This window comes from Strongylocentrotus purpuratus, unplaced genomic scaffold (assembly GCF_000002235.5).
Source record: "Strongylocentrotus purpuratus isolate Spur 01 unplaced genomic scaffold, Spur_5.0 spur5_scaffold_4, whole genome shotgun sequence".
Taxonomy (NCBI): Eukaryota; Metazoa; Echinodermata; class Echinoidea; order Camarodonta; family Strongylocentrotidae; genus Strongylocentrotus; species Strongylocentrotus purpuratus.
In genome coordinates, this window is record NW_022145610.1 from 16504685 (window position 1) to 16521846 (window position 17162).

The window sequence follows — 17162 nt, forward strand, 5'->3', positions numbered from 1 at the left end:
GTGGAAATAAATAAATATAAAAAAAATATATATCAACTAAGAATAGTATAAGACAGTCAACCAATTTTAAAGGATACTACATGTAGTTACAAATTTCTTTATGAAAAATTATAATAACTTACCTGTATGTCAATGTTTATGCAATATGTTTCCCCCTTTTCTCTTTTACGTTAACTTCCTTTTTGTAATCTTGATTTTATGTAAATCATGTACCAAAATTATTGTTATTTTCTCCATTTACATGTGTTTTTCATGATCATCCCACTTCAGATTATGTTTCTTTGTATTTTGAAGATTACATAGTATGAATAAATGAAATGCACATGTGCTTTATAATACTGTACATGTACTTGGCCTCATTTTTTCTTTTAATTGAAAAAAAAGAGAAAAAATCTCACCAGAAGTGATTTCATAATAACTTCCCAAATAATGAGGCGGCAATCTTCCAGACATGCATGGCCTCTTCAACCTCATATATTTCTTAACTCCACTTATAGGCTCCTCGGGGAAACCAGGACAGTAGAATGACTCAAGTCCATTATGATTGCATCCATGCATCACTCTTTATTTCATCAAGATTTTTCCCTTATGGGCTACTTGATCAAAAAACCTGCTTCCTTCTTCTTCATCTTCTTGCCTCCTCTCGGCCAATTTCATCCCTTCATCTCTTATCATTACCGCTCCTTCCCCGCCGCGCAACCTGTGATTATTAAACTTCTATCCGTATCCTGGTTGGCCTCAGGCTGGCGCGATATGAGAATCAATATACGGGATCCGAGGCATGAATTTGAAGGGTAATTTGGTTCATCAGCATAGATGCGGTAATAAAGGAAGAGCCTAGCTCCAAGGGTATATTAAAGGCTCTGCAAGGATGCTCAGAGTCAATAAAGAACGGGGATGAGTTCATCATGTAGGACACACACTGGATGTTTACCATGGCAACCAGAGGAAGAAAAGTATCATATTCCCTATTCCAGCCTTTATGATTTACGGGGAAATGAGGTTTTATCTGTACTTTTCACGGAAAATCATAGATTTATTATTTCCTATTATTGTCTATTTAGCCAACAAAGTGGAATGGGATGTTCACTTTTATTTTATACATGTTAATTAAAGATAAACTTGAGTTCTGGTAAAAAGAGAAAATGAATTCTCACAGAATCTAACGAAGCTCACACTGAATGTTCAAGACTACAAATAAATGTCATGTGCCCAACAATTTTGGAAGAAAATGTATACTGGCTGAGTAATGAGCATAGAAATATAAGGAAATCAGGGTAGTACTAGCCCGACACCATGTGTGTTGTCCCATATACATCTTTCTGTGTAAGTGATTGTTACTTTACCAAGACTCTGCCAAATTTAAGATGATTTTGATGACTCAAGAACCTTGCATTACACACCATTACTTACATGCTATATCATCAACTTTTCTGATCCATTCCACACCTTTTCTTTCACAATGCAATCGCATTACCAGAACTCAAGTTTATCTTTAACTCATCGGTATTAAAGTAACAATATACGTATAGACACATTCTACTACAAGTTAGGCGAAAACTACATCTACCGGTTCACACTGACAAATGTAGCTTTAAAAAATGCTTGACTCAATGATAAATGTGCAGGATTTGACACAAGGAAGTCAATATTTGTGTCAAGTATGTCCATGTAGGCTTACTGTTGGTGTGTAGTGCTATTTATAATCCATCAAGAATTGTCATTAATAGGGAAAGAAGATACAACTTTTATAATGTATCTCATATTCATTTTTCAAAATAAACACTTCCCACATGATGTGTTGTTTCAGACTGATAATGGAACTTAAACATAAAGTGGAGCTATGGGAAAGATGAAATATAATTATGAAATATAATTATGTATTAAGCTTTCTCATTCTGTGTGTGTAAATAATTAATATATGACAAGAAATAGCAGAAGGGTTTACACCAAACTTCCTTGACAAATTTCTGCGTACAGTATATGTGACTTCCAGGAAAACTGACTCAGTTTCTTATCTTTTAGACGATTCTGAAACCTGACCATACACCCGAGAAACATGTACTTGTATGTGATACATATTAAACAAACCTTTATAGAAATGGCTTCCAAAGAGTTTCTTTCACAATGCAATCACATGACCAGAACTCGGCTTTATCTATATAAACAATTACTTCTCCAGACAGACCCTGCTACATCTGCAGACTGGAATGTTAAAGACTCCATTAAAGAGCTTCTTTTTGACATACATGTAATACTGCCATCATACAGGGTAGTTCCAAATGATCATAACAATGGTCTTACGGGTACTTCCTCATTTAAAGCAAGTCTGTCATGTTTCCTATGAAAACAAATTTGTGGAATATGTATTTTCCCTTTCCTTACGCATGTAATCACAGCTAGTGAACTATAAAAGATGAAATATAAAATATGTTTGCTTCCTTAAAATGTTATGCTGTTCTTTCTTGCTCTTTCTTCTTACAATGTTACGATTCCCTTATCCTACTTTTTATTCTCCCTCTTTCACTCATTTTCATTTCTCTTGTTGTTTTTTGTTTCATCCTATCATCTTCTTTCTACAAATTGTTGCCAAATTTGTGCCCTTTTCTTCAATATCCGCATTTGTTCCGTTCTTCGTCATTTTTCGATATGTATTTGTAATTCTTTCATAAATTTACTGAGGTGTCTTCAAATTTTATCAAAGTCTGTGGTTCAGCTAATCATAATTCACATCCATTTTCTGATTATTCTTCCAAAATTTCTGGTTCTCCCATTCTGTTTCTTTCATTTCAATCACATCGAATAAAGAATAAGTACAAATTAAATAGGAAGTAAATACACATGTATCTGAAGTGATTCTCTTTGCCTGTACAGCTTCTGTTTGGCTCTTTAAATTCTTTCTTTCATAAAACAACGTGTGGGTGTGTGAACAATGGACCATCAACGGAAACTAACGGCCAATTATTACAAAAGAAGAAAAGGAGCTTGGTGTGTGCATTCTGTTCATGAGCAAATATTATAAATTATGGTAGTTTTACATTATTGACCTGTTTCTGATTTCACAACTATATTCCTAGTTGTGCTGTTTTATTGCAAATACGTGTGTCTTATTATCATCTTTATAGACAGGTGGGGAATTCCCTAATCTTTACCTACAGTGTAGCTGTAATAAGCAACATTTCATGAGCAAATAATATAAAGTACAGAACGTGTATGTCCATGTGGACTTTGTAGATGTGTAGTACTATTTACAATAATACATCAAGAATTGTAATTAATAGGGAAATGAGCAAATATTATAATTATGGTAGTTTTTACATTATTGACCTGTTTCTAATTTTCACAACTATATTCCCAGTTGTGCAGTTTTATTGACAAAACGTGTGTGTCTTGTTATCACCTTTATTAGACAGGTGGGGAATTCCCTAATCTTTACCTACTATGTAGCTGCAACAATGAGGTCATGACCCATAGAAATCTTCCTACAAAGCCAAAGTTGGGTTTAATCAAGGAACTACACAATAGGCCTGCCTTCATCAGCTCGAGATTGCCACATATCCCGCTATTTGAACTATCCCCATCGCAAATTATCCAGGTAATTTGCGTCTTCATCAGCCTGAAGTTGCAATTAGCGGGATATTTGGTCGAGATAATCATTCCAAGATATCTTGAGCTAGTTTGCAAAATATCCCGCTATTTGGCCGGTGCGTCTTCACCAGCCTGAAGACTCGCACTATGCTCGAGCGCTGAGCAAAATCTGTTGAGCTAATTTCTCGAGCTCGAGTTTCAAATTTCGAGGTCGAGTCTCGAGCTGATGAAGACGCAATTTGTAACTTTGGGATTAATTTCGAAATCAGAAATAGCGGGCTATTTGGCAATCTCGAGCTGATGATGACAGGCCTATAGATGTATCAAGAGCTGTCCAGGGTTCAAATATTTTCCTTTTAATACAGACCTTCCGAGACAGGATGAGGAAGTCGCGAGTGGTATTTTGCAACACCGGTGTCGAGCCAGTCACGAGGAGGGTATTCGGGTTTGGACTGGGTTTAATACTTGGATTGAAAAACGCCATTTTGCTCATGGAACATGGACTTTGACCTTTGATGTAATGTGTTCTGCTTCCATTGTTTCTATCACAATAAAGTATGCAATGTTTTTTTCTTTATTTATATTGTATGTGATTGTGTTGAAACAGACATTTTGTTTACATTGGTACATGTACATGCATCTTTATGGGTTATACATATTGCAGGGAAGCCATTATTCACCTAGGAAATTCTGTTATCATTGATATACTTTTGCAAGGGTTTTCTAAAAGGAGGGAACAAAATTTAAGTCACTTTCTTTCCTGTCAGTTCTTAAACACAGATCAATGGAAGTCAAGTTCTGGAAGCCTTAAAAAAAATATTTACAAAATTCTTTTCAGAAAGTCAAGTATATCAGTTTAACTCCTAGGCACTGCATCCTTACTTCAGCAGAGTATCCTGGCAGTAGGAGAAGTAAACATAGAAATAGAGGTATCGATATAGAAATGGAAATGTTAAAGTCTAGTTGAAAGCTTCAAAACATTTAAGCAGCCTCTGTTTTGTATGTAAATTGTGTACTATTAAGAAGGTGAATGTTGCTCTTCCAATTTTCAAGTGCCACATACTTGGCTTCAGATTGAGGTTCTAAATGAAATCCTTGATGAAGATAGAATACAACAGCTGCTTGCTTGGATACTTACTGAGCTCCCATGCGGATGGCATCGTCTGCTTGTGAGAGTTTGGAGAGCAGATCGATGAGCTGGATAGAAGAAAATGAACATGTGCATGAGAAATTTCAAATAATTTTACAATGACGTAACAAACACCACCAAAAAAGGAAATGGAATTGAGGTCGGCTTGCCCTAGTAAATCTGCATCGAGTCAATGCACTACAAAACAACAATGAACATTATATCATGGTTCAGTCCTGCACAAAAGTAACCATAAAAAAATAATCATAATCATATCATTAAAATGTATACTACATTTACTACAATTACTACTGCTATACTACTGCTACTACTACTAGGATGACGACTACAGCTGCTACTACTACTACTACTACTTTTACTACTACTACTACTACTGTAGAGGTGTTGTGGTCGATCACAAGGTCCGCGGTTCGAGTCCCACCACGGCACTAATGTCCTTTGGCAAGACATTGATCTACATTTGCCACTCTCCACCCAGGTGTTAAATGGGTACCCGGTAGGATGCGAAAGCCAATGTGGTATGCTTAGCAATTCGAGCCTAGTAGCTCTTGTTGGAATGCTCCCCAGGGAGTGGAGAAAGTGCATACATTGTGTGCGGGCAAGCCAGAATCCGATGACCGGGGGTAATAATGTAAAGCGCTTAGAAACTCGTACATTCCCGACGTATTAAGCGCTATATAAGCAATATTATTATTATTAATATTATTACTACTACTACAACTACTACTACTACTACTACTACTACTACAACTACTACTACTACTACTGCTGCTACTACAACTACTACTACTACTACTACTACTGCTACTACTACTACTACTTTGAATATTAAAGGTATTTCCTCTTTGCCTCTTCCCTGTTATTCCCAATTTCTCCCAGTTCCAAATATTATGGTTGCAAGCATTTCATTCTCTTCATCACATTTTAATCTTTAACTTCAAGCACAAAATTACGGTGTCTTTTTATTTTCTTACCGATCCAAAGTTTGACATCTGGAAGAGCCATGCTGGATCAAAGAAGTCCGCTTCTCGTATCTTGAATACCCTAGAACAGGCTCGCAGGAATGTTCGGATGTTTTTCATACACAAGAACTGTTGAAAAAGAGAGTAAATTTTATAATGTACAGTGTAACGTTAATTATATGTGGAAAAAGCCTGTGACATGCTTTGCAGTATAGTTTATCAAATCAAGTATTTGCTAAGAAGAGAAATGACATTAAATGATGTAAATCATTAGAATAGTAAAATCGTGCAATAATACAATGAAAAATAATACAAGACTAGTAAAAACAGCCATAGCACTTTAATACAAAATCACAGATTTGAAGAGAAGAAAAATACTTTTAAAAATTCTTGATTAGAAAACTAAAATGGTAGTCTGATATTCTGGGCTGAAATGTACATACTCTCAAAAGCACTCTGTCTTTCCCTAATCTTTCTATTAATGGATTAGCTTCACAGAATATATCATGGCTACTAATGAGTTTATCATGGCTATTAATAGGATTTAATTAAGTCTGGGAATGCCCTAATCCATTTAGTAAATGAATCACAATGTTTCAAATTACAGAATGAAATGAGATACGTGGTATTAATCAATCATCACCACTTAATCTAATCACATTTCATTACAGCAGACAAACACACATATGATTCTCATATTCACATGGATCAATCGTCGACGTCATCCTAAATCTGTCCACACACATTTTGACCAGTGGTATTAATTAGTCAGAGCAGCCTACTGCACTTATGACATGGTGTTCAGGATTGGATTCGGGTAAATATTTAGCATCTCATCACAAACCTGACCAGATTGAATTAGTGCTTGTATTATGGAGGTGGACTTATGACCCAGATTAGGCCATAGCACAGCGACTGCTGTTTTGTCATATTCGGTTTGAAAGTTTACAAAAACTTGCATGTGCATGGACCTTGTATGTACATGTAAGCTGGTAATCTTCTCTGGTATAATTCATAAATAAAATAATACAGTAATAATAACAGAGAGGGAGGAAGGGCGCGAGAGAGAGAGGGGAGAGGGAGAGAGGAGAGAGGGGAGAGAGGAGAGAGGGGAGAGAGGGGAGAGAGGGGAGAGAGAGAAAGAGAGAAATAGAGAGAGGCGGGTGGTAAAGAAATTGAAAGACACAGAGACTGTTTTAGAGAGAGAGAGAAAGAGAAAGAGAGATAGAGAGGTGGGTGGTAAAGAAATTGAAAGACACCAAGACTGTTTTAGAGAGAGAGAGAGAGCACTACACTACTGGAAAAACCCATATTAAAAATCCGTCAGTATTTAATTTATTTATAAAAAAAAATTTGGTGTGAGTTGTGTGCATGTTCCTCTTGTCGTTGCTCTGCATGCACTAGCACGAAAGCGAGGAAAGTCATGTGACCCAAAACTGGATTAATTCACCGGTGTTTTGTGATTCACAAGTTGCAAAAAATGGTGGAGTTCCAAAAGACCACACTCCAGATGTGAGTCTATTGAGTCAGGTTTTCATTGTGTGGAATGTGGAATGTGGAATGAGAAATGAGGGAAAAAAACAATGGTTTTTGCTTGCAATGCAAATGCCCCTTTAATGAGAGATACAGAGACAGAAATAGAAAAACAGATACAGGGTGATACAGAGAGATGGAGAGTCAGAGACAGAGTGATACAAGACAAGGAGAAAGAGAGTGAGAGACGGAGACGGAGAGAGACAGAAACAGATACAAAGACAGAGACAGATACAAAGACAGAGACAGAGAGATATGAGACATGGAGAAAGAGAGAGAGAGACAGATAGAGAGAGATACAAGAAATGGAGAAAGAGAAAGAGAGACAGAGAGAAAGAGAGACAGAGAGAGAGACAGAGACAGAGACAGAGACAGAGACAGAGAGAGAGACAGAGACAGAGACAGAGACAGAGAGAGAGAGACAGACAGACAGACAGACAGAGACAGAGACGGAGAGTAATACGTGGGGATGATGACTAGGAAGAAGAAGATGTGGGGTGATGAGTCAGAACGCCAAGAATAGTTCAGAAAAACACGTCCAAGTGGAGGAGACTGATTGAAATAGGAGAAGCTCATCGATGAGAGGTGACTTGGTGGAGCCAACATGAATCAACTGAATGAATCTCTTGCTCTTCATCTCTCTCCAGAATCTGTTTACAAACATCTTATATGCCACTCTTACTTTTGCCCCATCGCTCTTCACAATCACCTTTCATTTTCTCCACCTCTTTGAACTTTTTTTTTGTATTCCTGTGTCTACAGTATACAAATCTACTTCCTTAATTCATTTTCAGGAAACCTTTCTTCTCATCTCTTTCTTCTTTCTCTTTCAGCTTTTACTTTTCTTTTTACAGTAAAGGCTTCTACAACTTGGTTCATGCTGTATCCCCACCCCTCCCTGAGGCTCCCTCAATCTCTTCAAAATAAAAACTGTTTCCGACAGGTTCTCCTTCCCACTTTGCATCTCTCTCTCTCTCTCTCCCTTTTTCTCTCACTCTTGTCTTTCTGTCTTTATCCCCTCCCATCCTCATTCTTGCCATCTCTCTCCACTCCCCACTCCCCTCTCTCTTTTTCTAGAGCTCAGTTGTTTCTTGATGAAAGTACAGATGATTGATACAAATGGGAAAGTCTCCGCAGCGGCCAAGCCAACATGAGAGAAACTGAAAGATATTGAAAGTGCACTGCTTATCGACATTGACAGCATCTCATTTTACGTGTGGTATCTTTTCTCACGGTTTCTCGTGCTCCTTCCCATCCCGAGCTAATAGGAAGGTCAGACTCGAGAGAGAAATGAGAAGACGAGGCTGAATGCAACAAGAAATAACCTCAAAAGTACAGGATGTGATGGCTGTGATAACGATAGATGAAGAGAAATTGGGTTGTAATCAAATCTGGAACCCTAAACAGTACAACATGCACATCTGGGCCCTGTCTTATAAAGAGTTACGATTGATCCAAAATGCCAGATCAAACATAAGTCCTCTAATCAATCGCAAGGTGTATAGTCTCCTATCTCTTTAATATGTTCATACATGTACATGTACATGTAGTTACGATTGATATCAATCGTAAATGAGTTGCGATTGATTCAACTCTTTATAAGACAGGGCCCCAAAACAAACAAACAAACAAAATTAAATGTTCGAGTATTCCAATACTGAATATAACTGCATTTTGTAATTATTACATAAGTGTATTTATAAACAACATAATTCCATAAATTATACAAACTTTTTGAAATAAAGATTTTTTTTCCATTATGATAAATTTGCCACATCATCTGCAATGTGAATTTTGTAAAGATCAACTTTGCTCATTTTTTGTTTCATCAATAACTTATATCTTGGTGCCCACCCACTTTTGTACCAATTCTCTAATACTAGTTCAGGATTGAATGTGCTCCCTTAAAATTATCAGCTCTTGAGGAATTCGTCATGAGCTGTAACATTCTATAAACACAGGCATGCCAGCACATGGCCGTAGCATAAACAAATGAATCACATGACATGTAACATAACATGTTCCTCCTCATTAGTCCACTGATTCGGCTGTGACATGTTTTTGTGTGTTCCCAGAAGGCCTGTCTTCATCAGCTCAAGTTTGCCAAATAACCCACTATTTTAACTTAAACTGGTCGCAAATTAATCAATTAATTTCCGTCTTCATCAGCCCGTAGTTGCAATTAGCAGAATATATGGTTGAGAAAATATCCAGAGGAGTCTTGGCCTTGTTTCTGAAATATCCCGCTATTTAGGAAATATTTAGGAAATAGCGGGTAATTTGCGCCCGTCCGAGCTAGTTTGTGATGAGTGCATCGGTCTGGTGAAGAGCGCAATTTTGAGCTTCTGGATAATATCTGAGTCTGAAAATAGTGGGTTATTTGGCAAACTCGAGCTGATGAGGACAGGCCTAATTGTAGCAAGGAAGCAAGCCAGCACCATTAAGTGATTACTGTATCAGTGGTGGCATGTGTATGGACTAAAGCAGTGAAGACATTACGGTTATGGTGGATCCATTCAGCCATCTGGGTTTTCATTATAAACCACAAGAATGAATTATGAATGAATGAACACATTATCTTGTAAAGTATGAACAAGTCCATACAGATACATGTACATTGTGCATGTCACATTGGCCTCATTCATACTAAATCTCACTTCTTACAAACTAGGATATCTCGAAGATAGGTGGTGTAAACAGAAATCTGAAATGGTAAATAACCCCTTTGAAATCTAGGGCAAAACACGGATGACATTTTTCAACTTCCCAAAACATACTCGGGGCAATTTGAGTGCAGGGACATTTGAACAAGTAGTACCCAGTACTGTTTTAAAATGCCCTCCATGTACAGTACATCACTCATTCTGCTATTCTTCATTATTTCTGCAGGATTTGGCTCCAAGAATACAAATATATAGTCTGTCAACCTTCCTGTGGTCTGTTTATTCCAGAAAGTAATCAATGTTGAGGTATAGGGAATGTACATCCGTAAAGATAAATAAGGCTTTAAACAAAAAAGAGGTGCAATTGTAAAGTTATGATTAAGAAAAGTACATGCACATGGGCAAAGTGCGTTTTTGTCCCTTTTCATAGAGATATTATATTATAATATTGCACCAATAATATTCAATAGATATTGTCTGAGAATTCATGGCTGAGTTTGACTAGACAACCACAGGCAAGCAATGATTGATTGTATAAAGCTTCTTGTATCATCCAGGTTCCCAGAATATATTGTGTAAAATGGCTACAATTCATGTCCATGTACATGTAGGCATAGAGAATTGCACTGTTCATTGTTCAGTATTATGGATTTACCATGTCGTGTTACTGCCAAATCACTGTATCCGTAACATGCAAATAATCCTAATTTGATGTACAAATGATACATCTTCACATATTCGCCGAGGTAGGCACCCGCTTGCACGCTCGAACCAGTTCCACGAAAATGGATTTGGATTATCCGTTTAACAACCCCTGCTGTGGCCGCGGCACGATTTTCGGCAAGCCTCGGTTTTCCAAAGATTTTATTGGATTACGAGCTGTTCTTGGCATTGGGGGGTATGGTGTGAAATGATACACCATCCAATGGGTTTCTCCGTACTCATTTAACCCTTAGAGTCCAATATTCCATTACCTTGATTACTTAATGGCACACAGGGGGTTAAGCTTAATGAACACACACATCTGGTATGCCAGATGGATACGAAGGCAGGGAAGATTTCTTACTCACTAGGCCTGTTTTCATCAGCTCGAGATTGCCAAATATCCCGATTGCAAACTATCCAGTTAATCTTCGCTTCATGCATCAGCCCGAAGTTGCATTTAGCGGGATATTTGGTCGGGATAATATCCCAAGAAATCTTGGTCTAGTTTGCAAAATATCCCGCTATTTGCCCGGTGCGTCTTCACCAGCCCTGAAGACTCGCACTATGCGCGAACGCTAAGCAAAATATCTCGAGCTCTAGTTTCAAGTTTCGAGGTCAAGTCTCGAGCTGATGAAGACGCGATTTGTAAAATCAGAAATAGCGGGATATTTGGCGATCTCCAGCTGATGATGACAGGCCTACTGACTGGGCAGATACTGTGTAATCCATTTAGCAAGATGTAAAATTTAGGAGGAGTTGAAGTGGCCATAATCCAAGGATTTTCCAGAAATATATATTTGTGCCACAATATACGTAATATAAATATATACTGTATGGAGTTTTGGACGCAATTAGATTTATGAATTTATCATACGTGTATGTGTTATACCAATGGTGAGACAGAATACCATTGCAAATAGAGGAGGCAATATGGCTCAGTGGTGACGCAGTGGTCTTGTAAACGGGGGATGTTGGGTGGGGTCGGTGGGGATGGGAATTGGGGTCAAAACTTTAGTCAATGATCTAATGTCCTCTGTTTAAATAGTACATTACATGGTAAATATCATTATTAAGTCCCTCATAAAAGACCTACAGCCATAGCCTTTGCTTGCTCCCTGTCAGAATACATGTAATTGGTTTATTAGCAGTCAATTTAAAAATAACCAATAATTCAATTATATTAATAAAAAACATGAAATTAATCATTAATTATGATAAGATCTGAGCAGGGTTCCAGGTATCTAGCAGATCAGTTGACTGTTTGAAAATAATCTTAAAAAGCATCTGTTTAATTTGGCATATCAATTATTGCTTTGTCATTTCTGTCTGTTCTATCTCACTTCGGTTCCTTTGTTGTGAGTTTCTGTTTCACAAGTGCACCTTGAGCAATTGAATTCACATTAATTAGGCATCTTACTTGAACATCATATTATCATTATCATTATTATTATCATCATTATCCTTATTAGGATTAAGGCTGTGAAGGGTAGTCGAATGCTCGAGTACCCGCACGGTTGACAACAACTCGGGTACGATTTCTCGTACCCGAATATTCGGCCGCAAAAAAAAAAAAAAAAAAAAAAAAAAAAAAAAAAATTAAAAAAAAAAAAAAAATGTTTCCCAACTCAAGCACTGTCAAACTCACCACTCAGAAACTGGGACCAAATGTTTGGATTTCTGCTTGGACTTGGAGGAAAATGGATTATTCTACCATCTTTGGTTTTTAAAACAGCACTGTTCACTGTTATTATTATTATTAAATCGGCGCCTTCAACTGCAACTAAAAGTAAAATTGCATGCGTTTTCGGCGACAAAACTGGGATACTGCGGCAAAAAAAAAAAAAAAAAAAAAAAAAAAAAATAAAAAAAAAAAATCAAAAAAAATTCAAAAAAATTCAAAAAAAAACATGGCGTCCGAATCCTCGAGTATTCGCTTGTAAGCATGGGAGTGTACTCGGGTACCTCATTACACTGTTGTGCACAGCCTTAATTAGGATTATCACTATCATCATCATTATATTCATTATTCATATTAAATTATTATTATTATTATTAATATTGAATTATTATCATTATTATTATCATCATCATTATCATTATCACTATTATCATTATTATTATTATTATCATTATCATCATTCTTAATTTATTATCATTATTATTATGTACAATACAGGCCTATTCATAAGGAGCTACATGTGCATTTACACTGTAACATGTACTACCTGTGTATGCGAATTGACCATCCAATGATGAGTTTATGAGGATGAGTGATGAGTTCACAGCTTGATGACGACTTGCTTCATTACCCCCTCAATGGCTTGGCCATTTACCAACAATATTCCTCTTAAGCAGCCTTGGCACTCGTCTCACAAATGTACAGTAACTATGCAGATGACAATAGGCACATAATAAATGTAGAAGTATACATTTAGTCAAGGTATCAGAGAGCTTACAAACCCCTTGATGCAAGTAATGTACATTTGTATGTTTACATACATGTACATGTACATGTATGTATGTTTCAACAAGGAGCTTCAGTAAGCAGCAAAACAAAATAGACACTAGCTGGGCCATTCCATGGTAACTCGCGTTACACTTAATGGGTACATTGACACGATAATGTGCCTATATCTTTAGAACTGCTAGGATCTACAAGATACTTTTTTCAAACATGGACAGGGTAGATATAGAACAACTGAATGAAACAAAAAAGAAAATTGAAGAATAAACATTTTTAGATTCTTGGATTATTGAATTTCGGTAACTCGCGTTACAAAAAAAGGACATGGTCAATTCTACGAGACCCTCTTTTCTCCTCATACTAGACAATCTTGACAAAATCTTGACAAAATCTTGACAAAATCTTTCCTACTTTAATTTGATAGTAGGTTGTGACTTACTAGTATAAGATCACAATATTAAAGATAAGAAACAATGGACTAGTAAAATGCAGGAAGCAAATATGTCGGTAACTCACGTTACGGTAACTCGCTACAGTCCCACATGTACGTTTTTGATGATAGTTTGAGATCTTAGGAAATCAACAAAAATGAAAAAAAAAATTTATTGAATTTGAAAGGCCCTAATGTTTTATGAACATCCATGGCATAAGGTTAGTGATAAATCAAAGAATTAACATAAGAGGTACATTTCTATTTTTGATGTCATGTCCTTCTTCTCATGGAATGGCCCAGCTGCATTTCTCATGTCTCACAAGCCTACATGTACAGCATCTACGTATGCAGATGACAATAGGCACATATAGCCACATGTACCGGTATACGGAAGGAGCTTCAAAACCTTGATCTCATGTTTCAACTGTGAAGAGCTTCGGTGAACACCAAAAAATATTCACTGAGTGGATAATCGTCTATATACATGTAATGTAGCTTTAATAGGAAAGCACAAATAGAGCTCTGAAAACCTTGAAAACCACTCTAGCAAGAAAATGTAGCCTGCAATGGTTGCGTTTATCGACCAAATTTTTGGCTAGAATCAGGTTTCTCAAACGTCTTTCAGGCAAATTTAGAAGGTGATAAACGCAAAGCCTTTTTTAAAGGGCTTTAGATATGGGCATATCTAAAGACGCAAAAAGGTGTGTTTTGTATGTGACATACAGCCAGAATCACGTTTCTGAGAGATTGATAAACGCAAAGCTGTTTTGAACCTTACATACAAATAGGACCACCCAGGTGTTGTGTACAAGCATGTGTGTGAAGTTGACCTCCGAGAAACTGTCTGCTTCCCACGTCAAAACAGCTGGGCAGGCACAAGGCCTTTATTTTGAATCGTGAAAGGACGATAAATGCGACATCCCGCAAATCACGATCGTATAGTGGGGTATGATAGTGGGGTTCAATAGTGGGGTACGATACATGTATGTACATATCTAGTGGCAAGCCCCGATAAACGCGCCCATAGTCACACAAAATACTGCTACAACTGTACATGTACAGTAAATGTACAGTACGTAATGATACTTTTATGATAGCAAATCTGAAAAGAGCTAGCCTTTAATACACAAAAAGACGATTTCTCACACTGGATCATAAGACTTGGTTTAACTTTAGACTTAAAACAAATAGTCTGAGCATTTATCATACTGGAGAATGGAGAGAACTTTGTGATGCAAAGCAAATTCTCCAAGATCTAATAATAGGCTACAGAAAAGCCAGATTTATAATGTGACCATACTGTAAGTTCTACCACTGCATTGCCTGAAGCCTGAAGGCACCAAATGTGCTGTTTGGTCACAGTCATTTTATATTTGAAGCCAACGATATCGCTACATGTGCTCCAGCACGAAAGTACAGGAACATAAAAGGATATAGCCTTTTACGTAGCTTACATCAAAAAGTGTACAGTGTACTCTACCTACTTCAACTGGAAAAAAGTCTGTATGCATGTGAGCCCCTCTTAATTTTAGTTAATTGTATCTATTTTTTATTTTTGTGGGGGGGGGGGGGGGTGGGGGGGGGGGGGGGGGGTCCAAAGTTAGAATTAGCCTAGGGGGCACACATGCAATCCACATGCCCAGTAAAGCGATAAACTAAGTTTTTATGCTCGATACGCAGACTTTCTCTCAAGAAAAAAAGTTAATAAACCGATAAACAGAATTTTTCACGACAAACTGAATTTATCTGTTGAAAAAATTAAGTTAATCGCTTGAGGCATTTGGCTTGCCATAAGTGCTGCCTACAGTGTACATGTAGAAGGATGAATAATTTTAACACAGAAAATATACAATCACCGTATTTCAAAGATGAGCACATTCCCCTCTTGAGAAACATTGCACCTGTGCATGCATCTTGTAGATATTGATATCAAATTCATACTAAACATGGCATTGTATTCCTACAGTCACCTACATGTACATGTACATTGTATGCCATAAAAAATTAATTATATCTCATTAATAGCTTCCACACGTATCAGTACTTATATCTCGTGACAATTTAAGCTGTCATAAACATATGGTCGTAATTTCAAAGAACATACAGTATACTGTAAACCGCAATACACAAGGCTTGACACTAATAATGGCAAGAATGCAAGTTTCAATTAGGGCGACCCTTAGCCCAGACACTATAAACTCAAAAGCACAATAATTAATTACCATCAAAATTCAGCTTCAAGGAGTGTTCATAATATGGTTGTGATTTCAAAGGAGACAACTGTCACACTGTACTGGTATATACATTTAAAAATATTTTTTAATTTCACTGTCATGTACATCACTTGGATACCATTATGAAGTACTGTATGAACATGTACAGGTACATGTATGTTTAAAGATGTTTCTAGATTAAAGATGGCAGTCTCCTGCATTTTTCAAGTTTGAATTGTTTGTCTACGATGTGATTTTTTGAAAGGTATAATAATTTAATTGATTTATATCAGGAATACATGTATGAAATTTTGTTGATGTAAATGTATGAACATATAGTTTGTGTATTACTTTTTATTATGTTGAAAAATGCTGAAAAATACAGAAACAAAATCAAACAAACAAAAAACTATTGGAGTGGACTGATCCCATATTTCTTAGATGACAATCCTGTATGGGTGTTTACTCAATGATGTTCTCGTTTGCACCGATGCCTTCGTTGCACACTAATTGGGCCTACCGACATCAAAGGGCTACCCCGGTAGTACTTTTTGGTACTAGTACTAGTAGTAGGGAGCCTAGCTGAAGGCCTGTACATGTACAGTATGTGAGAATGTGAAGCTGCAGAAGAAGTATTTGACTGTATGGTTCAGGCTACAGTCTACGGATCCATGGTACATGTATAGTGTACAGTACATCAAATGTTGCTGCATTTTTGTTCATGTGGGATGCCTGTCTTTAAAGGCCACATGCCATTCCGATAACTACATGTAGATCCATAAATTATATTGATAATTATTCATAAATCAGCCCCTTGTAATTGATGTGTTGAACAAATGTGTATGTGTACATGTACACAATAATAATAAGCGAAAAGTACAATAACAAATCATCTCTTTTGTCAGGACAGAAGCGGTATATCATTTGGCCTTTATTAAACTGCTACATGACATGTAAAGGCTCTGATTTATCACAAGGTAGACCTGTTCAGTGTCTATACTAGAGCCAATAATGATGGTAGGATTTCCTTGTACCGGTAATCTCTTAGCAAAGCTTTGGTCAAATCAAAAGCTTTTAACTTCTCAATGTCAACTGTCAGCATCATCCTTGATGTAAAATCACTAGCCATGTTCTCATATCTTTCTGTACAATGTAGTTTTCTGGAACTACTGTACTGTATGAAGCAGTAAAAGCACTGAGGCCTTGTTCAGATCTGTCGTGGCTAAACCACATCGTTTTTTTAAGACGTAAAGAGTAAGCGTCACATTCCTATATCTCATAACACAGAGGTCAGAAAATAGGGTAGTCGAAATTACTTTGCCAAAAGGGTACTAACTGGTTATTTTTTTACACATAGTGAAATGCTCTTCTCGCTCCAAACAGGTGATATATCAATAAATAAGATTTCTAGTGGGATATTTTTTTCTCCGGTCAAAAATTCCTTTATCAAT

The 17162-nt window shown here is 36.9% G+C and overlaps 1 protein-coding gene across 5 annotated transcripts in view; it reads right to left on the bottom strand.

Moving 5' to 3' along the window:
* LOC582411 (guanine nucleotide exchange factor VAV2) overlaps nucleotides 1-17162 on the bottom strand; it is a 66188-nt gene that overhangs the window by 40762 nt on the left and 8264 nt on the right. For all 5 annotated transcript variants that reach the window (XM_030997427.1, XM_030997428.1, XM_030997431.1 and 2 more), the window contains exons 2-3: nucleotides 5713-5829; nucleotides 4727-4785 (exon numbers count right to left, since the gene is read on the bottom strand). In XM_030997427.1, coding sequence (XP_030853287.1) covers nucleotides 4727-4785; nucleotides 5713-5829 — 176 coding nt within the window. The remainder of the gene's footprint in view (nucleotides 1-4726; nucleotides 4786-5712; nucleotides 5830-17162) is intronic.